The sequence below is a fragment of the Drosophila simulans genome, chromosome 3R (genome assembly GCF_016746395.2).
Source record: "Drosophila simulans strain w501 chromosome 3R, Prin_Dsim_3.1, whole genome shotgun sequence".
Lineage (NCBI taxonomy): Eukaryota > Metazoa > Arthropoda > Insecta > Diptera > Drosophilidae > Drosophila > Drosophila simulans.
In genome coordinates, this window is record NC_052523.2 from 7,813,246 (window position 1) to 7,839,572 (window position 26,327).

At 41.0% G+C, this 26,327-nt stretch overlaps 4 protein-coding genes across 8 annotated transcripts in view; all 4 read left to right on the forward strand.

Annotated features, from left to right (window-relative positions):
* The window catches only part of LOC6727559 (sex determination protein fruitless), a 100,566-nt gene extending 82,440 nt beyond the window's left edge, over positions 1-18,126 (forward strand). The window contains exons 6-7 of one of the 4 annotated variants that reach the window (XM_039295728.2): positions 1,515-1,647; positions 15,004-18,126. In XM_039295728.2, coding sequence (XP_039151662.1) covers positions 1,515-1,647; positions 15,004-15,527 — 657 coding nt within the window. In that variant the 3' untranslated portion in view covers positions 15,528-18,126. Of the gene's footprint in view, positions 1-458; positions 1,270-1,514; positions 1,648-5,253; positions 6,488-9,217; positions 13,198-15,003 lie in introns of those variants that run through there. The other 3 variants (XM_039295727.2, XM_016176451.3, XM_016176457.2) reach the window with 3 other exon arrangements.
* Positions 18,127-19,406: 1,280 nt separating this feature from the next.
* On the forward strand, positions 19,407-24,488 carry LOC27208488 (UPF0565 protein C2orf69 homolog). 2 transcript variants are annotated; one of them, XM_016184038.3, is made up of 6 exons: positions 19,407-19,563; positions 22,498-22,871; positions 22,934-23,038; positions 23,099-23,750; positions 23,930-24,095; positions 24,154-24,488. In XM_016184038.3, exons 2-6 carry the CDS (start codon positions 22,552-22,554, stop codon positions 24,486-24,488), a joined length of 1,578 nt encoding a protein of 525 aa, XP_016034152.1. In that variant the 5' UTR covers positions 19,407-19,563; positions 22,498-22,551. The 2 variants fall into 2 exon arrangements, with proteins under 2 accessions (XP_016034152.1, XP_016034151.1); XM_016184037.2 differs by having other exon boundaries at positions 24,157-24,488.
* Positions 19,570-22,491, forward strand: LOC27206424 (potassium channel subfamily K member 2). The gene has a single exon (XM_016174504.2). It carries the CDS (start codon positions 20,969-20,971, stop codon positions 22,136-22,138), a length of 1,170 nt encoding a protein of 389 aa, XP_016034153.1. The 5' UTR covers positions 19,570-20,968; the 3' UTR covers positions 22,139-22,491.
* A 45-nt stretch (positions 24,489-24,533) lies between the features above and the next one.
* On the forward strand, positions 24,534-26,189 carry LOC27206462 (midnolin homolog). Its single transcript, XM_016176459.3, has one exon. It carries the CDS (start codon positions 24,534-24,536, stop codon positions 24,915-24,917), a length of 384 nt encoding a protein of 127 aa, XP_016034154.1. The 3' UTR covers positions 24,918-26,189.
* Positions 26,190-26,327: the final 138 nt, after the last annotated feature.

Sequence of the window (26,327 nt, forward strand, 5' to 3'; positions counted from 1 at the left end):
TTCGATTATGATTTTGTTGCTGCATCGTTTAGTTTGTTAAGGTTTTTTCTTTTTGAACCGGTGCGATGGTTCCAGCTACTGTACAGAACATTCTTGTAAAGCCTTTTTGTTTAAATCAGCTATACAGTTTACCTCTAAGCTAGCCAATTGCAAAATGCTTCCCAAAAACGTGAGACAACAGCCAAGCTCTGAAAATTGTATTCTTTTAAAATTTAAGTAAATCGAAGCGAATCTAGCAAAATGGGAGCAGAACGAAGGATTGGTGAATGATTGCGTTTAATTGAATTTTCCAAATTCGAAGCGGAATATCGGCCAAAGAAAAAGAAAAAATCTCAACAATGCTGCGCCTCAAGCAAAAGTAAAGTAAAAGCAAAAGTAAAGTAAAGTAAAGACCAGAAAATCCTTCCTTCTATCAGATCCATGTTTTGCCAACCACATTTTCTCAATCCTGTGTGCAGGTGAAAAAGTCAGAAGCGTTTTTAGGCAGCACTGGCAACAAGTCCATGCACCAAATGCTCCTCCACCAGGCAGTGGAGGCTCAGTTGAAGAGCTTTCAGCTGCATTACCAGAACGAGGGCTTGGATTCCGCCATGCACAGATTGCTGGCACAGCAGCAACACCAGGAGCAGCAACAGCAGCACCAGCAGCAGCCACACCTTACGCTGGGAAAATCCCAAAGCCCAGCGATACCATCGGGCTCTGCGGGAGGAAGCTCCCGGAAAAGTGGTCGATTTAGGGCCAACTGGCTGTATCAGTTCGAGTGGCTGCAATACGACGAGCGGGCCAACACCATGTTCTGCCGCCACTGTCGCAAATGGAGCGGTGAGCTGGCCGACATACGCACCTCCTTCGTGGAGGGCAACTCCAACTTTCGCCTGGAGATCGTCAACCATCACAACAAATGCAAATCGCATCGCATGTGCTACGAGCGTGAGCTCCAGGAGCAGCAGCAACATCCCATGCCCAGTGGAAGTGCAGGAGGCAGCTCCAAGCGACGTTCCCCCGAAATCATCACCATAAATGTGGGCAAGAACAGCGCATAGAGACAGGTCCTTGTAACACGACCCAACACACCGCTCAGGATTAGCCATAGGCAATAGCATTAAGTTTTCGTTAACAATTAAATGTCCGCAAAGTAAAATATATTTAGAAACCTAAGAACTTGGCAGCTACTGTGAACAAAAACAAACATCATTGACAGCATTTGCATTGGCAAAAATTGAACAATAAACTGAGGAGCATTAATAAAAGAATATAATTATTTTGAAATTACTGCAGCATTTTGCAATTGGTGAGCAAGCAAGTAGAAAGGCTTTACAGTTTTCTAGTATTTATTAAAATAATAAGAGAAAAAGCTATTAGAATACAATTTTTTTGTTGAAAAGTTAGCATTAGCAGCACTTCAAGAGCTGGATTTCATTTTCCCTAGTGAAAATGAGATGTATTTTATAAAAAGTTGCTGAATTTACTATATCCCCTTTACCCTCTCTCCCAATTTCTTGCTGCAACCAAAGAGCGCCGCTCTAAAGCTGCACGCGGAGGATATGTCAACGCTGCTCACGCAGCATGCTTTGCAAGCAGCAGATGCGCGGGACGAGCACAACGACGCCAAACAGCTGCAGCTGGACCAGACGGACAATATCGACGGTGAGTAGATGACCGCTAAGCATTGCCATTTAGCCATGTAGCCTTAGCCAGAACCGAGCTAGCACCACTACAACTACAACTACTACAAGTAAACCACACACAAAAGAATCTTCTTCTCTCTGAGCTTTTGAATACCTAACGCACTCGAAAACCGAAAGAATATCTTACCTTATGTATCTAAATATTGCGTATGTAATTTGTTATTAGCTTTTGGTTCATATACAACTTTTTTTCCCCCTTCCTACCAACTTTGTTTCCACCACGCGTTCAAGAAAAGCGAGACCCTTCCAAAAATATATATTGATAAACTGTAAAGAAAATTGTAGAAAATTTGTAGCTTAATTCTGTACCTTTCCTGCTACGGCCCACGTAAATATCTAACTCAAAAGGGAAAACTATTCTAATTTATATATGATAAGTAGAATAAACCCCTGGAGATTTCCCTCATTTATTCAGAAAATATATTTATAAATTGGAGAAGAATATATATACTGTAACATAAAAAGTAAATGGAATATTCCCATCAAGCTACAACTTATAACTATATTTTCTGAAAAATCCTGCATGCCTTAAATGATACCCTCTCTTCCTCATCTTTCCAAGCCCCGAGACAAGTAATACCCTTTTTTGTATGCTTTTGTAAGTGCAGTACCTTTAGTTGCCCTATGTATTTATGGATATTCTCCGAATGATAGATCCTAAGAGAAGTTAGACTCAAAGTGCTAGCTAGAGCAACCGATCAACACCTCTCCTACCAGAATATCTCTACATGCATATCTTTATTATTTCGTTGTTTGTCGTATCTTATGGTATTCTATATTGATAAATATAATTAAATCTAGCTTTTAGGACGAGTTTCCCATTTGAACTGGGACTAGATCGCGATTTCGATTGCGGTTCTAGTCTTTTGTCGTATGTTTGCCGCATGTTGCATGTTTTATGACGCCTTTACATAGACATAGACACAAACACACACCCACTTACCTTCGATACTCTCCCACACCCTCACATACACACATACGATTATCATTTAAGTATCGATTTATTTTAATTTTAAATGTATTATTTAAAACTTATCAATTGATTTCACCCTCTTCATGCCGTCAAACCTAGTGCTAAGTCAGATCGAAAATTCCCAATTAGTTTTTAGAAAAAATGCCTCCGTTTTCATACAAAAAACCCGAACAAATAATTAGCTCAATTGGCGTACACAACAAGAAAAACCAAACACTTATAAATAATAAAAAAAAATCACCAAATAAAACATGTAACAAAAATTTCAAATTCACAATAATTTCATCAGATACACTTGTAGTTATTTTCCAAGCGCTTTCGTTTGAACTTACCCTACTTTGTTTTCATAACTTATCCCTTCTTCGTTTTATTCTACATTTTCAAAACTGTGCTGAAAAAAGAAATGCAATTTCGAAAACGTAAACCTCTTAAAACTTTTCCAAATCTCTTTTCGTCTTTAATGTTGCAACTTATTGTCTAAGAAATGGAAACGAAACCAAAAAGCAAGAAACATAATAAATATAAATTACTTTCAGTGTGAATACGAAAAATTTTAAAACAACCAGCTTCCAAAGTCGATGTGTTCTATTTTTCGTTTTATCCACACACACGCAAACACTATCCCACCCACACACACACACAATCAAACACACTCGCCCACACACAGATACAGACTGTACTTTTCCTATTTTGGATATTTCTACTAACATTGCTGCATTTATGATTTGATGTGAAGAATCCGTTGAACCATATTTTGTCACACTGTTTTTTAACGAGATAACTGTAACTGACTGTGTTTTTTTCAATTGGTTTTTCTGCCAAGCTAACTAAGTGTATTCCAACTATCTTTCTTTTGCCTACTCTCTTTCTATCTCTATCTCACTCTCTCTCTGTCGCTCTCTCTCTGTACTTAACTGTCTGTGTGTGTGTATGCTTGTGTCTGTGTGTGTTGCACATATTCTTTAAAAGTTTTAACGAGAGCTGCCGCCAAAATAACGGTAAAGTGTAAAGGAGAGCGACAAAATTCGCACATTGGCTCCGGATTGCGCACAAAAAAAATTTATCAAACTGAATACAAAAATTTTGAGTGAAATTAAATCAAAATTGAAATTGAAATTGAAGTTACCTTACAGCTAAAAGAAAATGAAAAATCCCGCACCCAGCGTCCAAAAACCCCTCACAACCTTCAAAAACCAACAAAAACCCAATAAAGAAAAAGAACTGGAATTTGAATATACATATAACAAAAAGTGTTATACTATAATAAAACAGAAAAAATATATATTATATATACTTAATACCAATCAAAACTATAGCTAAAAAATCTGTTGCAACATTGAAGTACTAAAACGAAAGCTATCCCAGAAAACCAAACAAGAAAAACCGATATATTGTGTATGAGATCTGTATTATATAGAACCGAAAATACCAGACAATAAGATAAGCCCAACCAAAAAAAAAAAAAAAATTGTCGATGCCACAAAATGACACGAAACCAAAGTTGTTTACATTGATTTTGATTTACTTATGATTTTACCCACTCCGTTTCACACTGTTCACACTGTTGATTGATTGATTGATTTGCTTTGATGCAAAGTATACTTAATTTAGCTGAATTGTTTTCTTAGAGCTATAAAGTCCTGCCGATCCGAAACGATGCCGCCTTAGCTTTAAGTCCAGCCTTGATTTGATTTGTTTTGTTTTTCCACAGACTCTGCAAACAGTATGATTAAGACTCTTGATTTGATTTGATTACACCTTGAACCCTTCACCCACGATCGATCTGTATATTATGATTTCCAGGCTTCGCAGTTGCCTCTGCCTCAAATCCCAGCCCCATTGTCCTTGCCGATCACTTTTCTTGTTTTTGCCTTTCGTTATATACATAGTACATATATCTTTTTGGCCACCACATGCATTAAAACACCAAGTTTGATCCGAAACGAAACGAAATGGAAATGTTTCGAAACCAATACACACATTCAAACCCAGTTTCGTAGCTGTCTTTTGATCCAATGTTCTGCATATTCGAGAAAATAAATGCCGCCATACGGAATATTTTAACAAAATTACCAGCATTACAGTTAGTTAATTTTTATAAGATTAAAAATAAAAATTTGCAAGAACATTTGCCATTTAGGCCAAGATTTGATCCTTATTCCGAAATCTGGTAATAGCATTCTCTTAAATACATTTTCTTTCGATTATTCACTTTAAAATTTAACATAAGTAAAACGACAAAATAGTTTGTTTAGAATTTTAATTTTTAATGCAACTTCCTAGAGCAGTTTTGGTCCACCCTAATCGGGATTTACTTATAGGCTCCACACTATACTTCTAAAACACCCGTTACACCAGTTTTTTTTTTTTTTGCCTTCCTCCTCCTCCTGTGGCTACTTAGTTAAACTAGACACCATTCACACCCACCGTACACCGTACCCGAAAACCATTGGCCTGTTTAGCCCACTGTGCGCATGGAATGCAAGAGAAGCGCGATCGAGTCCCTCTTCGTCTTCTCATCTCTATATCCACCCCTTGAGCTCCCACCCCCACAGTGATGACGCCTAATATGAACCAAGCAAATGTTTGCAGGTCGCGTCAAGTGTTTTAACATTAAGCACGACCGTCATCCGGATCGGGAACTGGATCGAAATCATCGGGAGCACGACGACGATCCAGGCGTTATGGAGGAGGTCATTGTGGATCACGGTCGTGAGATGGAAGCGGGGAATAATGAGCACGATCCGGAGGAGATGAAGGAGGCAGCCTACCATGCCACACCGCCCAAGTACAGACGAGCGGTGGTTTATGCTCCTCCGCATCCGGATGAAGAGGCGGCCTCCGCATCGGGATCGGATGTCTATGTGGATGGCGGCTACAATTGCGAGTACAAGTGCAAGGAGCTCAACATGCGCGCCATACGATGCAGTCGCCAGCAGCACATGATGTCCCACTATTCGCCGCATCATCCGCACCACCGATCCCTCATAGATTGCCCCGCCGAGGCGGCTTACTCACCGCCCGTGGCCAACAATCAGGCCTACCTGGCCAGCAATGGAGCGGTGCAGCAGTTGGATTTGAGCACTTACCACGGCCACGCAAACCACCAACTCCATCAGCATCCGCCATCCACACCACATCCCAGTCACTCGCAGAGCTCACCCCATTATCCCAGCGCCTCTGGTGCGGGTGCAGGCGCGGGTTCAGTCTCGGTTTCAATAGCAGGATCTGCATCGGGATCAGCCACATCCGCGCCAGCTTCGGTGGCCACGTCAGCGGTCTCGCCGCAGCCAAGCTCCAGTTCCACTGGATCCACATCGTCGTCGGCGGCGGCGGTGGCAGCGGCAGCTGCTGCGGCTGCCAATCGGCGGGATCACAACATTGACTACTCCACCCTGTTCGTCCAGCTTTCGGGCACGCTGCCCACTCTATACCGATGCGTTAGTTGCAACAAGATCGTGTCCAATCGCTGGCACCATGCCAATATCCATCGACCGCAGAGTCATGAGTGCCCCGTTTGCGGGCAGAAGTTCACTCGCAGGGACAATATGAAGGCGCACTGTAAGATCAAGCATGCGGACATCAAGGATCGATTCTTTAGCCACTATGTACATATGTGATCACTTCTCTAGGCAGGCAGCAAAACAAATCAAATCAAAAATCAGTAACAGATCGAATGGTTTTCACAGCTAGCTAGCGTGTTTTAAGTAACCAAGAATCAAGCAAACGTATACGTAATCCAGAGTGAGGAGCCAACAGCCATCAGTTGGATGTACATCAATATCTATATCTATACATTTATAAACCCTATCAGAAACAAAAACAAGAAAAAACCGAAAAAAAACAAAACCTATGCTACACGTAGTTGATTTCAAGACTTTGAACTACTTATTGTTAAATCGTCTTAACCTCTAGATGCTTTTTCGTAGGACACTAGCAAACCAAATGGATTATTATATCGATATAGAAATACCGCGACCAGTACTCAGTGGAGGAACTTTGACAAGTATTATATGTAGAATTCCAATCGATATCCGCGTCAGTTATTATTATTATTTTACTAACTTAACATGTGCTGTAGTGAATGTTGACTAATTACTTTTGTTCGTGTCATTTTGTGCCATATTAGCTAATCTCTCTTCTAGTCCATAGGCCCTAAGGTCGCAAAAAACAGATAGTTGAATAATATGAATTGCAACAGAAAGCAACGAGTGAGGAAATTGAAAAGCGATATTTAAACCAGAGTCAAGAATTATATCGGGATTAAATATTTTTCTATCTCTATTACGCTATCACACGATTTTGTCTCACTTCTGATCGAATTCGCAATGAAATTCAGATAGCGTCCAATTTCAAGCCGTTTGGCCAGAGCCCCATAGAAAAATATCGGCTTTCTGAAGTTGGACGCTCTGCTGATCTATATCTTTGGCAAAACACCCACCGAAGTTGATTGGAGTTGATAATACTATAAATAGTTTATTAAATGAACCGCTGAAAATCAGTGCTTTGCTAAAGAACAAATTCAGATCAGATTTTATCGAAAGATGTACTTAAACATTAGCTATAGTCACCAATCAAGCAATGAATCCAATTAATTAACACTTAAATACAGATATACATACAAGTACATATATTGTGAAACGGATAAATCAATATTTAACATCTTTAACTTTACTTAATAAATCTCTTTCAAATCAAATTCCAGTTCTTTTCATTCAATAAATACCAAAAACAATCGTCCCCTAGGTACTAAAAGCAACTAAACACAATTCAAATATAATTATAAACATAAACTATAATTTTATTTCGATCCGAGTTGAAACGAATCAAAATTTAAATAAAAATTTTAAACATCAAGCGCACTCTCTTAACGGTAAGTTGAAATTTCTAAGATCTACTTAAGCACAAATACCTCTCCCCTATAATTTAGACTTATGTTAACTAAGTTAAATATATATATATCTGATTTATGTATTATGATTTTATCTAAAACGAAAAGCTACAAATTCGAACAAACTAAAGAATACAAAAAAAAAAACAGGAATTGGCCAAACGATTGAAAATTTGTTTTAGTTATTTAAACTCTTAAACAAAACACTTGCCTATACTCACTCACTCACTCGATATATCTATCCTACTCTATAGCTCTATTTCTCTCTTTCTCTAAAACTCGGTCTGTCTCACTCTGTCTTGTTCTCGCTCTATATATATTGTATGCAGTCTGTCTCGTTCTGTTTTGGACGAGGATCTAAATTTGTTTTTGTTCCGCCAGGCAGGAGGGGTGTTGAATGAAATGTGTTCGATAAACGATAAATTACATTCGATGTTCGATATACAGTATGCGATATACATTTTCTTATCCACGTTGCTGCGCTACAGTTATTTCGTTAGTCTTCATCCCGAATCAGTCATTTAATTTACTTGTTTTGTCTCATTTTTTAACCTCATCTGCGTTTTTTTGGCCCTCCACTGACTCTTGACCCTCGACCCTTGTCCCCTGACCCTCTCGCTCACTCTCTGTCTCCCTCCAACTTATTGTACATTTGCAAACAAGAAACACCACCACCTCCGCAAAAGAAAAACCCCTCGAAAACAGTGACAAAAATTAGACACTAATACGGTTCTTGGGCTCTCTTGACAAGAAATTAACAAAGAAGCTAAAAACAAAAAAACGAAACTGAATCCGATCCCACAATCATCTGTTCAAAAATAAATAGTACATTTTACAATTAGATCTTATTTAAGCGTCTGAACACGAATCATCTGCACATACAACATACATACATTTTAAATATGGTTTGGGTTCCTCAATATCCAATTCAGTCGCTCCACCGATTATTGTAAATAACTCCCGTTGAATATTTTAAGTGAACCCATGGCCACCGGCGATAAATCATTTGATTTCTATCATCATTTTCTAAAAAAGCAATAATGATTTCCACATCCCGTTCAAAAGTGCTGTTTCCAAATTCTCGAAACCCCATGAAAGAAAAAGAAGAAATTTTTAACAAAATTTATTTGCCAATTTTTTGGGTGTAACAAAATTTGATTGCGAACAATTAAATGCATATAATCCAATACTCCCGAACCGAGCAGAGGTCTCTGCCCCACATAACACCATGTCTCAGGGATATGAACAAAATTGATTTAACAATCATTCGTTTTTCAGTTGTAATCATTCTTTCCATGGCAAAAAGAAAGCAGATATTACGAAACTACTACCAGAAAAGCAAACATACACGCATAAACACACACACACACCAGAAACATACAAACACACACACACACACACACGCAGACTCTGAAAACCATCTAATTATACAGTTTAAGAATTATTATAAAAATGATTTTTCTGTTTCTGTGAATCACCAACAACAACATTGTTTTTCTCTTCTTTTTTTCTTTGCGCGTTTGAACGAACAAATTAATGAAAAAAACCGAAAACGAAAATCGAAATCAAATCGAATCGAAACGAAAAATGCAATAACCCATGATAAAAACAAAAATAACAATGGCAATCAATCGAAATAAATTAAATATATAATTAATCGCGCAGGCTCCAAGGCCTGGCACATGCGGCTAACTTTCGAGCGCCTCTCGGGCGGCTGCAACCTGCACCGTTGCAAGCTGTGCGGCAAGGTCGTCACGCACATCCGCAACCACTACCACGTCCACTTTCCGGGCCGCTTCGAGTGTCCGCTGTGCCGGGCCACCTATACGCGCAGCGACAACTTGCGCACCCACTGCAAGTTCAAGCATCCCATGTACAATCCGGATACGCGCAAGTTCGACAACCTAATGTCCTCGTCGGCGGTGGGGGCGGCTGCCACGCCCACGGCCAGCCAGTTGGCGGTGGCCTCACAAGCGGCGATGGCAGCGGCAGCCGCGGCGGCCTTCAATGCAGCGCAACAGCAGCAGCAACAGCAGCAACAACAGCAGCAACATCAACACCAGCAGCAGCAGCAGCACCAGCAGTCGCAACAGCAGCAGCAACAGCAGCAGCAGTCGCAGCAGCAACTCCATGCCCTCGCGCAGCAGCACATGCTGCAACTGCAGCCGCAACATCACCAGCAGCAGCAGCACAATGCCACAAGTGAATGATACAGTCAGTACCTGGGCTGGAACTACGGCGCCTGGCGTCCCGATGACCCCAACCCCAAGCAGCAGCAACAGCAGCACCATCGCAAGGCTCAGCCCTTCAACTTCTATGCCCGCGACTATTACTACCAGCAACATCAGCAGCAGCAGCAGCAGCAACAGCAGCAGTCACCCATCAGCAGCATGAGCAACGGCAACATGCGGCAGCAACAGCAGCAGCAGCAGCAACATCGACGCCAGCAGCAGCTTCCGCCTGCGCAGACGATCATCATCGATGAGAGCGACAATGAGCTGGAGGAGGAGCAGCAGATGAGGCTGAGCTTTGAGCGGTACATGGAGCAGCTGAAGCAGCTGGCGCCCTACGATCCCCAAGAAACTTTGTGCAATAGCAACACCAATAACATTAGCAACAGCAACAACAATAGCAACAGCAACCGCAGCGGCGAGCCCACGAATGCCAATCAAATGGAAGCTACTACAACTACTACTAATAGTAATAATAATAATAACAATAGCTATGCTAACCACAGCACTAGGAACTACAACAAAAGGCAGCAGGAGTAGCAACAGCAGCAGCAGCAACAGCAACCAATTGATACTCAAAGCAAATGTAATTTAGACGAGAAACGCGAATAAGATCTTAAATGTTGAATCGATTTAAGGGTAAGCCAAATTTGTTTGTCAATTATGTAGGCGAAAATTGAAGAAGATTGGAGTGGAGAGGAGAGGATGCATTTCATTTCCGGCTGCGAGGAGGAATCCAATGCTGATCGGTGCAGGAGGAGGCGACACATTGTCCAGGTTTCAACTAGATACGGATGTTGCAGTCACCCACACGCACTTGTATACAGAATGCAGTATATAGTATACAGTATATAGTAGAAGAATTATTCGCAATGAAGTTTTAATTGCAAAAGTCTTGTTCGTGGGGCAAGCAAAAGGGTTTCCCAGCCAGCTGAAAGCAGATGGTGGAAAGCAAAAAGGTTTTAACTAATAGTAGCAGCACTCAAATATTTACAACAAGGAAAACCAACAACAAAGAAAAAACTTAAAACTAAACTTAAACTAATTGTATTTCGAAGCTACTCATACTACATATATATGGAATTACAAATTTTACGAACTAAAATCGTTGGACCTGTCAGACATTTGTGCCAAAATCTCTTGGTGGTAGTGCCAACTTCCTTGGCTGCACTCTCTCTCTCTCTCTTTAATTGCACCTGTTCGTTGTTGCATTTAACACTAGTATGTGCACACCCACACACACACATACACGCAACCCAACCCAAACAACACCCACACTAACCCACCCGGAAACCACTCTGATACTCTATAGGAAATGAAAGAAAGTTAGGAGCAAACACCGAACATTGAAGACATTTTAACGAGAGATTTCTACGCTGCTAACCATTTTACTGTTTTATATAAATGTATCATTAATTACGATCTAATCGATGTCGTGTTTTGCGCATAATAACAACAAATTGTAAAATAGAATAATAGCGTTACTCCTCGACTCGATCGACATTTAAAGATATTCTCTGCATACGAGTATAGAATGTATCTATGATGTACAAATCGGTGCGTTTGATCGATGTTAGTTGACCCTGAAGACATGCATTACGATAGCCCTAATCTTAGCGAAGCAGTTTTAAACTAATCTAATCTTAACTAAAACTAAAGCTAAAACTAAACTAAACTAATTCACTGATTACGGATACTAAACTAATGTTAATTTATTTATAACCATTGCGGGAATGTGTGCGAATGAGTCTCGAAGCGAGCGATTGCCGCTGGATCCAATCCAAACCGATCATCTTATATGATCCGATACCAATCCGATCTGATCTGATGTATTATAGCTAGCGATAACATCGCTATCGATCCAATTGTCAATGCATGTGGCCGAGTTTGTTATCCAGTCTATATGATATAATACATATACCATATACCTACTTATATGCACACTTGCGTGGGCTAATATTGGTTTTGCAGACTCTACTTGCGGTGTAAATATGATTGGTGATTCTTTCCCGATTTCTGCTAGTTAATGTATATTTAAATCAGTTTTTTGTAATTTGTTGTTGTACATTGATTGCCAAATCCCCGATATTGGTGCGCGAACACACAAACACGAGCATGTGTGTGGACACACACACACATACACACAGAAAGGTCTAATTGCCTAAGGAATTAGTGCATAATTAAAGTCTATGAAATATATAGTTATATGTTATATACACACATATTCATAATATTTATTTGTTCTACTTCTTAACATGAAATGTTTAGGAATTAAATTTACATTATTAATAATGCTACATCAAATACTGCCCCCGACTTAATGTTTGTTTAATGTTTATTTTTAACGCTGTTTTGTTAAACAAAAATTTAAGAAATTTATCTATTATATGATGTGATAACTATAGTAAAACTAAAAACACACACACACACACAAACGAAACACACATGAAAACACCCACACATTACAAATTGAAATTATGTTAATTAAGCAGGAGAGTAGAGCGTTGAAGTTTTTTTAAAAAACAATCGAAAGAATTCTATCATTTGTGTGGTATGCAAAATGGTGCTAAATCCAAATATACTTTAAAGTATACCGAGTAGAACGAAAGGAGGCGAGTTCTCCTTAAATCGTATCGTATGTGCAATATGACTAGTTTTCGTTTAAGGTGCAGGAGGATGGATGATGGATGATGAATGATGTATGATGAATGATGGTGACGAGACCACGCAAATGCCAACCACTTGAATTATGCGAATAAAGAAACAGAAAATAAAAAAAAAAAACACAAAAACTAAACACACAAAGTATATGTAAATACAAAGCGGTGCTAAGCCCCCCAAAATAGGCGGAAATAAGTAATGATATTCAAAGTCCTTTTAAATGTCGCAAAATGGGGAGAGACACCAGCCGAAAACAAAATAAGTGTTAGCATATCACTATGAATATGATTATGAATATATATATATATACATATATATATACGTCTGATATAGCAGCAGAGCAGTTAGTTAATGGTAACTTTTCGCTACGATTTCTGTGTCTATTTACAATAAATGTCATAAAGCTTATCAAATTACCGAGCACACCACCACAACCAACACCCACACACAAACCACACACAGCCCCATTTGAAAAATGAAAAAAAAAACAAAACACTCTCATATTTATTTTGGTGCCTTTTCGAACCATTTTGAGTTCCAGTAATTGATTTCGATTTTGCCTTGACTTTGACTTCGTTTAACCAACTTTAACAGCATTTTCGCAGTCGATCAGGAGTGGTTTGAATCCCTAATTTTAATGACGTGCTAGTTTCAATGTAAACTTAGTTTAATCTAATTTTTGTATTAATAATAAATGCAATACAAACTATTTTTAGTTTTATTTATAAACAACAACCGTAGCGGCAGCAGCAATGAAAGCGAAAAAAAAACGAAAATAGAAAAACGCAGAAAAAAATGAAATCAGTTTAATTAAAGTTTAAGCAAATTGAAGCAAGCCCATGAAATGCTTGCAGCATTTGTTACAATTTATATATACACGTATAAATATATATTACAATATTTTTTAAAACCATTTTTAATAAACATTCTATCTATTATGGCAGCCTTTCAATGAAAACAAATTGAATTACTAAACAAAACCAAGCTAAAACGTAATAAAATCATAAAACTATAACTGAAGAACAGGCAGATGTACCAATCTCACACACACACGCAAAGACAGACAGACAGACACACACACACACACACCAACAAACGAATGAAACAAAACAAACAAAAATCAAAACTAAATCAAATAAATTGAATTTTATGGAAACAAAACGAAATGGTGATCACTTTATTATTTTTGATCCTCTGACTCCGAAACCGAATCTCCGAATCCCGTTCTGCTGTGAGCTTTGAATTGTGCTTCCAACGATGTTAGGGGTGCCCATGAAAAGTCGAACTAATGTCTAAGGACTATACTCTACTATATAGTATATGCCAATTCCAATACCAATACCAGTACCAACCAACACACTCACCTGCACACATGCGCGCACACACAAACACACACACACACACACACACATTCGCATAGAGAATTTTCAACCTCGGCCCAATTTCCTGTTTTTTTTTTAATATTATAATATTATTGACTTGAATTTGTTAACCTCTTTTCCACATCTACGAGTACCCTACTTTTATCTATTCGAATATATATATATTATGTATCAGTTTCAGCCCGAATTCGCTAAGTGTAAGCTAAGACGATTCTTTGCACAAATGAGTTACACCCAAAAAACAAAAGAATGAAAATAATTGGTATTCAAGCAATACGAGTGTGCAGGGAAAATGTTCATTTGATCATAAAGGAATTGTTGTTGCCCACATTTGTGCTATAAAATAATTACTTTTACAAACATCTACACATATGCGTCGATTGTGACTAATAATTTTATTTGTATAAAACTATATAATAATGATACATATCCGAAGCCGAAAGAAATGACATTGCAGGAACAAACAACGGAGGCATTTCATAAGTTAATTTGTAACCGAACAGTGCTTGCGATAAGTAAGCCACAAAGGATAATTCCAAAAAGTGTTGCCTACTTATCGCGCGCACTGTTCGTATATTTTACAAACGCTTAGTTTTTAGCAAACGAGCTCGCATTTATATTCTCCACATATATCTCTAAATTTAATTTATGAACTATACTATTTAAAAGAGTAACGAATATTTCATTTGCACGCTGAAATATGTGAGGAGACGCAGAAACGATCGAAATATCCCCTGTGTTAGTCACTCATTTATGTATATTTTCCGTTGACCTAAGTTGCTTGATTGTAGTTAGTGACGTTTGTTTGTTTTAAGGACTACCTAATTTTTGTGTACTTTCTCCTTAGTTGTTCTAGTTTAGTTTTGATATTTTTTCATTATGCCGCATAAGTATATTTGTTTTTAGCTCACAAAAACGAACTCTACCTATCTCTCTCTCTCTCTGTCTCTCTCTCTCACACACTCACTAGTACACCACCTACCCACCACCCACTATCTCTTTCTCTCTCTCTCTCTCTCTCTCTCTGACTATTATACGAAAAAAAACCAATCCAAATCCAAACAAAAAATTGAAAAAAAAAAACAATCAAAGAAATCTATTTCTCTGGGCTGATTTTCGTCCCGCTCGACGGGCTGTTGTGTGTTCTGTTCTTCTCTTTCTCGTTCTCGAACCGCAGGCAGCAGCGCCCGCCACCACCTGTCGACCCCCCTGTCGACCTCGTCGTCGGCCTCGCCCCCGCCGCCCCCTTTCGGGATGCACCTGTCGGCGGCCCTGAAACGCGAGTACCATCCTCTGCACTACATGGCCGCCGGCAACGGTCACAACGGCCCATCGGCGCTTGGTTATGGCAATCAGGGATCGGGCAATGCGCCGAATAGTGCCGGAGGAGCTGGATCGGTTGCGGGCGGAGTGGGCGCCGGCGGAGGAGCCGGCGGAGCAACTGGAGCAGCTGGCCATAATTCGCATCACACCATGTCGTACCACAACATGTTCACGCCGTCCCGCGATCCGGGCACCATGTGGCGGTGCCGCTCCTGCGGCAAGGAGGTGACCAATCGCTGGCACCACTTTCACTCCCACACCGCCCAGCGGTCCATGTGTCCCTACTGCCCGGCCACCTACAGCAGGATCGATACGCTGCGCTCCCATCTGCGGGTCAAGCATCCGGACCGTCTGCTCAAGCTGAACTCGTCCATTTAAGGGCGTGGCCGGGGCCCAAGTGCAGCCCATCACCGCCAGCTTTACCAGCAGCAGCAGCAGCAGCAGCATCATAAGCAGAAGCAGCAGCAGCAGCAGCAACAGCAGCAGCAGCAGCAGCAGCAGCAGCAACAGCAACCAGCTTACTACGTCAGCAACTATAGCAACTACAGCAATAGATACAGCTACAGCGATAGTTTATTGTAAATCGCTGCAGTTCTAGGTGGATTTTTCTTGCATTTAGTCGTCGTCCAGTCGTGTACATTACCCACTAGCTATCCAAGCAATAACCATAACCCAAACTAGTAGAAAACCGAAGATGCTATGCTATGGCAAAACGTAAAGCGTTAAACACAAGTATATTGATAATCTTAACTAAACTTATTGGTAAACTTTGACACAATCGTCCCATCAATTTATAAATGTGTATAAGTAAGGAAGATTAGGAAAAGGTTTCAGTTGCGAGTCGAGGAGAAGGATATGGCCCCGCATAGAGGGGCAGTGGAGGCGGAAAAGTTTTCCAAAGCCACAACACAAACCGTTTCGAAGGTTTCTAAATGTTGTTTCCTAAAAACTATAAAGTAATAAACTACACTAATACTAGAGAGAGAAAGTCGAGGAGAATCGTTTTGAGGCGATTCAGCGAATTGGGGTCACTACCACATCACGCGGGGTCACCAGCAGCAGCAGCAGCAGCAGCAGGAGGAGGATGCAGATGATGCGGATGCGGATGAGGATCAGGATGAGGATCAGCCAGCACAGCAACAGTCACCCACAAATACTACTCATACGAAGGTCACATTAGGTTTTAGTTAACTTTAATTTTTAATGTCCTAGATCTTAGTGTTAACCGATATGTTCTGCGGAGTAGGCAACGGATGAGGGCTACTCAACCAACTACAAAGAAATTTTCATATACCTCAAATGCATTTCAGTTTTATTGTTGATTGCTTAATTTTAGTCTACGTAGTCCGTTAGCACTTATACATAAAGTACCACATACATTATATGTTATTTTTTAATCGGTTCCAATTTGAATCGGCGAGTTAGCCAATAGTTTACCAATGTTTTCCTCTGTTTTTTTGTGTGTGTGTTTTCCCTATCACACTTTTGATTTTGTCCTATGCGTTAAGTTGAAGATTTTAGGATTAGCTCGAACCACTTGAACCACCTCACTTTTTTTGTTAAGCTTGTTTATATTTATGGTCAAACGTTTATTTAGTTAAAGTACACTAAACACACATGAAACCACGCGGAAGAAAGTTAGTTGATATGAGGGCTATACAAGAAAAAATCATATCACAAAAATCTAAAAAAAAATTAAGGAGAAATAATTGGAAAAATCTATAGAAATTATATTTTTAAATTGCTTAATTGTCTGCTCGATTGGCAAGAAATTGGACGGATTAATTCTAATTTGATTACCATAACCAAAACGTCCCCGCAGAGACGGCAAAAGTAATTAATTTTAAACATTTTGTGATAGACAAAATTATGTTTCGGCGCAAAATAAATTTAGAAAAGGAACCCCTACAATATAAAACATAAAATTAAATGTGATATTTTCGGCACAAAACTTTACAAAAACAAAGTAAATAAAAAGTAACATAAGGGAGTAGCAACATTTGGCTAAGATTGCTGCCTTTTGCGTATTTCTTTAGATGTTTTTTGTTATAGAACTATTCAAAATTGTTATCTTTCGGTCCAAAGCACAAAATGTATAAAATTACTTTCTAGTTATTCTTTAAACCCTATTTTACTTAACTTTAAAATCTTATTTGATTTCCTAATTATAAATTACGTGCATGTGCGTGTATATATATATCGATTCGAAAATATATGTGCACACAGAGATCATAATTTTATTTAATTATAAGTTGATTGAGTTGAGAAACTTTAAGCCAATAAACTACCGCAAAATTGAAAACAAGAAACAAAAATAGCACAGATGTTAAGGCAAACCACTACTACACACAGATTTATGTACCAAAAATGTAATAAATATGAAATTATAAACAAAAAACAAAAACAAACGAAACCAAGCAGTCAGAAACCAAAAGCAAACTACTAGAGAAAGCTAAAAAAAAGATGGAGTCTAGCTGGATTTTTCTAACCTTTTTCCAAACATAAGCATAAATCGTAAACGAAATATTTTTATACATCCACTTGTAATCGGCCGATTAAGAGGAGAGCTACCAAAGATCGGGGGATAAAGGGTTGCTCTGTGGAATCGGGTCTGGAATATACTATATACTATATATCCCGGATGGCAAATCGTCACGCGCAAATACAAAAAACAAACAATTTATTTTTCCTCTACAGTTACAAAACTCAATTAATCAATATGCAAATACAAATGTTGCAGTGGCCAAATCACACGGCACACGGCAGCAATGAAGAATATTATTAACAGTTTTCGTCGTCTACCAGTTTAAATAAATCAATCCATTAAGATCTATATATATATATATATCAAGCAACAAATATATATATTTCAAATTTATTCAAATTAAAATCAAAATATAATTCACTAGCAGCATTTAAATGTCAAGCGAAACAGCGAATAAAACCAAATAAAATTTATGATTATTATTATTACATATATCAACAACACTCGTTTCATGTTCTGCCCTTCATGACCTCGTCCCCCCCCCCTTGGAAGCACAATTCAAAACGTTAGGTTTGGGTTCGATTTTGGGTTCGGAGCCCTTGGATTTGGGGTTTGGGTCGGAGTTGTGGTCGGGAATTTCATTTTTCAGCCAAAAAACCTCTGCGCATTGCCATTTCGGTGACGGGGTAAGTAATTGGTCAGACTTGGTAAGCTAAATTATAAGGTATTCCAATAGCTATTGTTTGGTTTTGCAGGTAGAAGTACATTTACTTCGATGCACAAAAGGTAGTTTACTTTTCTAATGGATGTCTTGGCTTCGATGTAGTTAATCAATGAGAGCAACTTAAATGAAATGGCGTGCAGATCGTTTAAAATCTAAATAAAAAAATAAAAAGTTAGTTAACTCAATGTACATTTCTTTAAAACTGAGAAAATAAAGCAACGTTTATTGCACTCAAAATTGTTTTCCTTACAAAACAACATAAAATTTATTTTTGACTAAATTTAACTCATTAGCGAACAAGTTATTTGTTTATACCCCAATTATTTTCAAGTATAGTGGAGTATAAGGATTTCACATCTGTAAGATATTTAATCGTTCGCTTAAACCAAACAACTATAATTGTTGCCCTCTTTGCTGCATTTAGTTAAAATTTAGAAACAAAAAGGCGATTTGTGTTATTAAAAATCGAATTTAATGACAGAAGTAACTTCAAGTTTTGATATATAGGTCTTATTATTTTATTTCATTTATTTTCAACTTGAGAAGTAAATATAAATTAACCATAATGTGGTAGGAAATGTAGTATTTTAATATTTTAGAAAGAAAAAGGAACAAAATTAAGTTAACTAAAACCATTTAGTGTGGCGATAATTCTGAAAGCAAATACATTAATTTTTTATAAGCATTGAATCTTAATTTTAATGTTAAATACACATTTCAATGATAGTTTCGTTGTTTGGCACTTTTTGAATATTTAAGATGAGCCCGCCAATATTTAGAGCTGCCACCTTGTATGCAGCTCATTGATTATACAAATTTCGATGACTGGGCACACTAACAATCGCTTTTCCGTAGTCAGAGTGACCGCCTATTAATTTGCGTGCCGATGTATCGATAGGTAGCAATTTTATATATATTAGGCGCTTAAGAACAAATTCAAATTTAAAACTTTTTAATAATACTGTACAAATGTGCAAGAAAGAGTGACCAATAAAAGGGGTTGCTTATGCGCTCCCCCATAGAACCGCAACTATCGACAGATACAAAACACCGATAGTACCATCGATAGTTCTGGCTGCTCTAGTCGCGAAAACACAGACGCAAGATAAAAGAAAAACAGACGAAGAGGGAATACGGGAAATACGCGGGAAGAGCAGCCAGAACGCCAAAATTTTCACGCGCAACGATTAACGAGAATAAACAGCGTAAGTAGCGGAAAAGTGCAGGTGAATTGCAACGGTAATTGCAGAGTGCAATGCGCCGGAAAATTTTGCATAAACTTTTTGTGAAATTTCAACTGTGTTTGTGTGAGTGTGCAGCAGCAGCGAGTTAGCGTGCGTGTGTCTGTGTGTGTGAATGCGAGTGCGCTGGTGTTGAAAAAATCTATCTCTTCGCTACGCATTTTCACCCCCCGTTTTTGCGTATTTGATCTCTCTTCCTCTTCTTCTCTATCAGCACAGCCGCCTATGCGTGCGTGCGTGTATGAGTGTGTGTGCGTGTGAGTGCGTTCTCTGCTTTCGTTTTTTAATTCTTTGTTTATATTTACGTATAGTTTGTTTGGGGGGCCCCGTTTTATTGTTGTTACCCGAAGGCGGATGCTCTTTCCCGTTTTGATTTATCGCCCCGCCATAAAAATAGTGCCCAATTCTGATTCCGTTTTCAATTCCGAGATTCCCAAAAGCTCTCGCCGTCTGCTCCACCACACACACCGTCGTCAAAGTGCCGAAATATTTATGACCAACAGCTAGCAGGCTGTCCCTTTCGAAAAACTGCAAAAGTAATGTAAAGTATCTTTCGGATTTGCTTAATTGCGGGAAAATGTCAGGGGAATATGTGTATCAGCACTTTTATTCTAAGCAGAAAACTGTAGAATTAGTTTTGTTAAGATAAAATCGGTTACATTTTTATTTAGGATCATAGGAATTGCTATATTAACTAGTTTTCCACAATTTAACACTCCATTGTGATATGATCATGATAGGATCATTGTTATTATGGCATCCTAAAATATCAATAGTTATTTCAATGAAATTTCAGCAAAATAGTTATTTAGATCCTTAATAGTTGAAGTACTATGTGGACTATGATAATAAGATGCTTAATCTTAACTAATTTTTAGTACAGACTACTGTATATTGTTGCATATTGCACCTGTACCACAGTGATGTCTTAATTGCCCCGTCCATAAATTTGACGTAAATGGCCTGATTTAGAACGACGGGCACTTGCTGGCATAAATATCTGAGCCGCAATATTTGTTTTCCATAGATTCATTCGCCTTTCCGCTGGCTTTTCCGCTCGTTTGCTCTCCGAGTCTTGGGAGATTTTCCCTCGAAACGGATTTCCACCAGTTGAATTTTGGCGCCCGCGCTGATCGGTTGTGCAGCCGGGAAAATCTCGCGTTTGATCTTGTGGAAAATGTGCCGTGCAAAGGCGTGGGTCTATTTTTAGACAACTTGCTGATTTCCACACTCGCCGCCGTGCTCTAAATCAGATTGAGAATCGATAACTGTCCAATTAATTGCACATCGTCGGGCTCTAAGGCCGTTCGACCAGAAGGGAGATATCCGGAATCTGTGGAATCTGTTATATAATCCATGTGCGACTAAAATGGCCAGCAAATTTCAGAGGAAACCATCTCCCGGCGGAGCAATGGGCATGGGTGGGGGGGCATCGAGTGTTTCCTCTACGCCGAGCAACCAGCCGAGGAAAAGGGTGAAACGCTGCTGCCGCAACTTCGTCACCTTTATGTGCACCCAGGTGGGCGTGGGCGCCCTGATCGTGATCTATGCCATCTGTGGGGCATTCGCCTTCATGCACATCGAACGCCAGTTCGTGGACAAGACGGCTGGCCATGTGATGGAGCTGCGCCAGAACTGCTCCCAGCAGCTATGGAGCATCACGGAGCAGCACAACATTATCGATCGTCGGCGCTGGACGGAGGCCACGAACGAGGTCCTCAGGGAATACCAGGCGCAAATAGCCGGAGTTGTCAAACATGGCTATGTGGGCAGAAGTCCAGAGCAGATCTGGAGCTTTCCGGCTGCTCTGATGTTCTGCCTGTCGGTGATAACCATGATTGGCTACGGCAACATGGTGCCCCGAACTCCGTGGGGCAAGGGATTCACCGTAATATATGCCACCTTTGGCATACCCCTGTACATCCTGTACTTCCTCAACATGGGCAGAGTGCTGGCCAGATCGTTTAAGTTCCTCTACCGATCCCTGCACGACTGCACCCAGGAGCACCCGCGCCTGGATCGGATGGACGCCCTTGAGGGTGGTGTGGGCATGACACGCAAGAAGGTCATTGTGCCGTCAACCGCTTGCCTGTGGGTCATATTCTTTTATGTCCTCACCGGCACCGTGATGTTTGCCAATTGGGAGAAATGGAGCTTACTGAACAGCTTTTACTTCTGCATGACCTCGCTGTGCAAGATTGGATTTGGCGACTTTGTGCCCGGCGCCTCACTGACCACCAGTGCGGATGTGAATGCGGCAACGCACAAGTTGCAGGAGGACATTTCAGCCGATCCTGCCGAGCTGGCTCAGCTGCAGTCCGTGGCCGCCGATCAGCACTCCAAATTGGCCATCAACTTTGTCTACATGCTGCTGGGCATGGGTCTGGTGGCCATGTGTCGCAACCTGATGCGTGAAGAGGTGCGCCTAAAGGCACGCGAGATGCGCGAGGACGCCAAACTTTGCATGGAGGACACACGGCTGCGGTTCGTCGGCTGCTGCGGGAATCCTAGGGATGCGTACGAGGATGATTACTACTAGGATTAGGAGAGGTTGTTAGGAAGGGTTTCAGACAACGGCGTCCCTTATTAAGATTTATATTTTAAACTAAGCTATCACTAATCCGAAATGGTTCTATTCTGTTGAAACTAAAGAAAAAGCAAGTGTATTATAAGAAGATCGTATTTAACGTTAGGATTATAGTTCTATAACAGAAGTGGTCTATATCATCAGTTGTTCAGTTTAAAACTTTCGAAAGATATTAGGATATTTTGTCAATTTATGGAAGTTTTCAAATTAACCGTTTGTGTGTGAAGCTGTGAAAATGATGCTGTGATTGGTTAATCCACCACTTGCCATGCCCACCAAGTAATCCCCCATGAACCGATTCGATCCCGCAGCTCACCATTGATCAATTCCTGCAACTGCAAGAGCGGATCCGTAACTTCGAGGGCATGCTTGGCGGCGGCAGCGGGGAGCGTCTGTGCACGCCAAGCACTTCGGCCGGCCCATTCCGCATCTTTTCCGTGGCCGGATTCCAGAACCGGGCCAATGACATCGTCTACTGCCCACCGATTGTGCGCCAGCACTCGGTGCACGTGCCGGAGGACTCCACGGCCATAATTTACTTTGGTGGCGACGTGCAGGACTTCCCGGAGAGCATGGAGACAAACCGTGACAGCCGGGGCTACATGAAGTACAACCTCGAGAACTCGGCCATCCTTCTGCGCGAGGCCTTTCCCCGGTCACACATCATCGTCATCCGGCCCGTGCGGTTAGTTTTTGCATATTTTAATAATAATTTATATGTAATTATAACCGCTTTTTCATTTCCAGCATGGAGTTCAAGACATTCAGTTGCTTTGACAACTTTGTACGGGGCAACAACGCTGGAGTTCCGGATCACACGCCCATGAACCATGCCCTCCAGCATCTAGAAAAGTGAGTGCATAGTGTACAATTCAATAAAGTTCTTATAAATACATTTGTTCATCCCCACAGACTGCTTCAGAATCTATCGCAGCGCCTGATCTCAATACCAGAGAACGAAATTCTGGATCAGGCCGCCCAGGCAGCGGCTGCTGCGGCGGCAGTGGCTGCTGCTGCTGCGGCCGCAGCTCTAACGCTCTCCAACGCCACGGTCACCTCGGAGTCCAACTCACAATCGGCACCGGCCAACGACAGCAGCCAGGAGATGGACATTGACATACTGCAGGTGCAGGAGAATATCACAGTGGACGCGGATGGTGCAGTAATATTTCCGATAGTGGGCAACGAAGTGCCAGAGGCAGTGAACAATGTGTCCGGGAATAATGGCAACATCGGCGGTGGCGGCAACGATGACAGTGTGAACAACCACCAAGAGCAAGTGAACAACCAGCAGCTCCAGCAGCAGCAGCAAACGGCGGCAGCCATAAAGATGACTTCTCCCACAACGGCGTTAAATGCCACCAACAATGTGGAGCACTACAACAACGATTGTGGTACGAGGCAGGCTTCCGCTGCCTCTGCAACAACAGCCTCGGCAACGGGCACCTCCACATCAACGGCAAGCAGCGACAGCAATCCGCTGTGGTGGCGGGAGAACCTCAATCTGGACAAATCAAAGCTGGTGCTGATTGGCTTTAGCAAGGGCTGCGTCGTGCTCAATCAAGTGAGTCGCGTTTGGTTCGTTACCTAGTTGATCCACTCGCCAATGCGCCAGCTTCAATCCGTTGCAGAAGTGTCGATGAAGCGTGAAGAGTATAAATCTAAACGCTGAATCGGAATCTGAGGATTGTGGCCCATACCCCACTGACCTTACTTATCTCCATGTTTCTTTTTTGTTTATAGTTCATCTACGAGTTCCACTATCTTAAGACGCTCACGCCCGACGACAGCAGCATGTGCCGTCTTCTCTCCCGGATTTCAGACATGTACTGGCTGGATGGCGGCCACGGGGGCCAGAAGAACACATGGATCACATCCCGTAGTTTGCTGGAAACACTAACGCGGATGGGTAAGTGGAGAGAGGGAAAATGTCAAGTTGAGTTAACTAACGAGTGGGAGTCTTTAAGCAGGCATGAACATCCATGTCCACCTGACGCCCTACCAGGTGCAGGACGATCGTCGACCCTGGATCAGGAAGGAGGAGAAACTGTTTACGGACATGCTGCGGAGGCTGAATGCGCCGATCACCCGGCACTTGCACTACGACAACCAGCCGGCGAATCTGATGACCCACTTCGAGGTGCTGCAGGCCTTTTGCCAGCACGTCCATGCGCTCAACCAGCAGCAACAGCAAATGCAGCAGCAGCAGGGAGTCGGCATCAGTGACCAGTCCTCGGCAGCGGTGGCCGCCACCAACAATGGGAGCAACAATCTATTGGAAGCCGGCGAGGAGGCAAAGTGACAGCTGCAACTGCATCCGCATCACCACAGGCGTCGCTTGCATGCGATGCGCAAGGGTACCGCCGCCCTCAAGCGTCAGCAGGTGGCGCAGCTGCGCCAGCACCACCAGCAGCTGCTGGCTGCCGCTCCGGAGCTCGCGCTGGCCTCCTCATCGCGCCTGGCTGCGGCGCTGATCTCGTCGGCGGTGGCCCTGAGCGCCTCGTCCGCGAGCCTTGTAAATAGTCATCAACACAGCCATATGCAACAACAGCAGACGCAGCAGCCGCCACAGGCGCGCCATCATCACCATCCGGCAACATCACACAGGCATCACCACCACCAACACCACTCGAATCACCACTCACATCACCACTCGCACCACCATCATCATCATCATCAGTGTCGCTCGAAACGCAAACTGCAGAAATTGTATTATACGCTTTGCCGTTAGATCTGTAGCCTAACTATATCTATGTGTACTTGTACGAGAGAAAGTTTCTTAGAACCACCAGCAGCATCAGCACTTAGCTTAAGTCGAGTCACACCTACCACGTCCTATATATATAGTATATGTATGTCCAGTGTTTCGTCCCCTCATTTTTTGTACATGTATTTATTTATTCCCCTTTTTTTTCGTATTTTGTAACTTTATCTTTGCTCATCGCATTTTAGTAATTCGTCCCAAACTGAAAGCAAAATCTCATCAGTGCAATAATATACATAATCCGAATATATATATTTATATATATGTGTATTTATATATATGCTGATTTAACAGACCTCTCTTATTTTATACAAACACTACATGCTATTTATTTGTAATTGATGAAAAGATTTGTGATTTGCGCACATGATATAAACTAAACATCGTAGATCATCGATCATCCACTGTAATCGTAGCGTGTCTCAAGCAATTTTCGTTTTAAGTACCCCAATGAATTTATACATCATCCGCACAGACGCATCTAATCTAACCAGCCTAAAATCTAAATCACACACACCCACAAAGCCCTCTGATTAAGTATTACTTAGCGTACGTAAGCTTACTTTAAGTTGCAACTGGCAAAAGATGCAAGCCACAACAACAAATGTACTTTACTTAGGTTGATCCCCAGTTTCCATCGCAAACTGGGGGCAAAGTATCAAATTTGTGAGACGAGAGCCTCGATAGCAATATAGCAATCTGCTCGTCCAGGCATAGACGACGTAGTTTTCTCTGATTGTGCTGGGCAAGTCAAAGAAGAAGTACTCAATCCAATGAATATTGCCAATTCAGATCCGAAAAGTAATTGTAGTGGCGATGGCGCGCGTTCCTTAAACTAATTATGTATATCGATGTGGAGATCATTACCGCTTCCGCTTATCATCCAAACAAGACAAGAGAAAGCCAGCCAGCAAACCAAGAGGAATTCCAGTGAGACGCACTGTGCATATAAGGGAATAATTAATTACACACAAAATTTCGTACCTTGTAGAATTTGCAGTTCAAAATTGCTTTAGAGTTTGTCGCTGTACATTTTACGGATTAAACTGCACAAAACATTTTTAGGCAAGAAGAACCCAATTAACTAAAATTACAGACGGTCGTAGATGTAAATTAAACATTATAAATGATAACGCTGCGAATTCAAAACCAAAAAAAAATCGAGCAAAAAAACAAAAAGAATTCCCAATGTAAATTCTGCTGATTTTTGTGAGTCTGGTAATAAAATGAATAAGCATATATGGATGAAATGGCAGCTTCTTGTTTTCACATGTCCCCAAAGATCTAATCTTGCAGCTGCTCCTCTGGCACCAAATTAAATATAGTTTTAAACAACTTTTACTCACTAAATCGTGAGATTCTTTGAATGTGAAAACT

Excerpts from the sequence above, each read along its gene's own strand:
- LOC27206462 (XM_016176459.3), top strand. The coding sequence starts at position 24,534 with ATGCGCAAGGGTACCGCCGCCCTCAAGCGTCAGCAGGTGGCGCAGCTG.
- LOC27208488 (XM_016184038.3), top strand. The coding sequence starts at position 22,552 with ATGCTTGGCGGCGGCAGCGGGGAGCGTCTGTGCACGCCAAGCACTTCG. Across the intron at positions 23,039-23,098 it reads GCCCTCCAGCATCTAGAAAA|ACTGCTTCAGAATCTATCGC; the intron begins GTGAGTGCATAG and ends TCATCCCCACAG. Across the intron at positions 23,751-23,929 it reads GCTGCGTCGTGCTCAATCAA|TTCATCTACGAGTTCCACTA; the intron begins GTGAGTCGCGTT and ends TTTTGTTTATAG.
- LOC27206424 (XM_016174504.2), top strand. The coding sequence starts at position 20,969 with ATGGCCAGCAAATTTCAGAGGAAACCATCTCCCGGCGGAGCAATGGGC.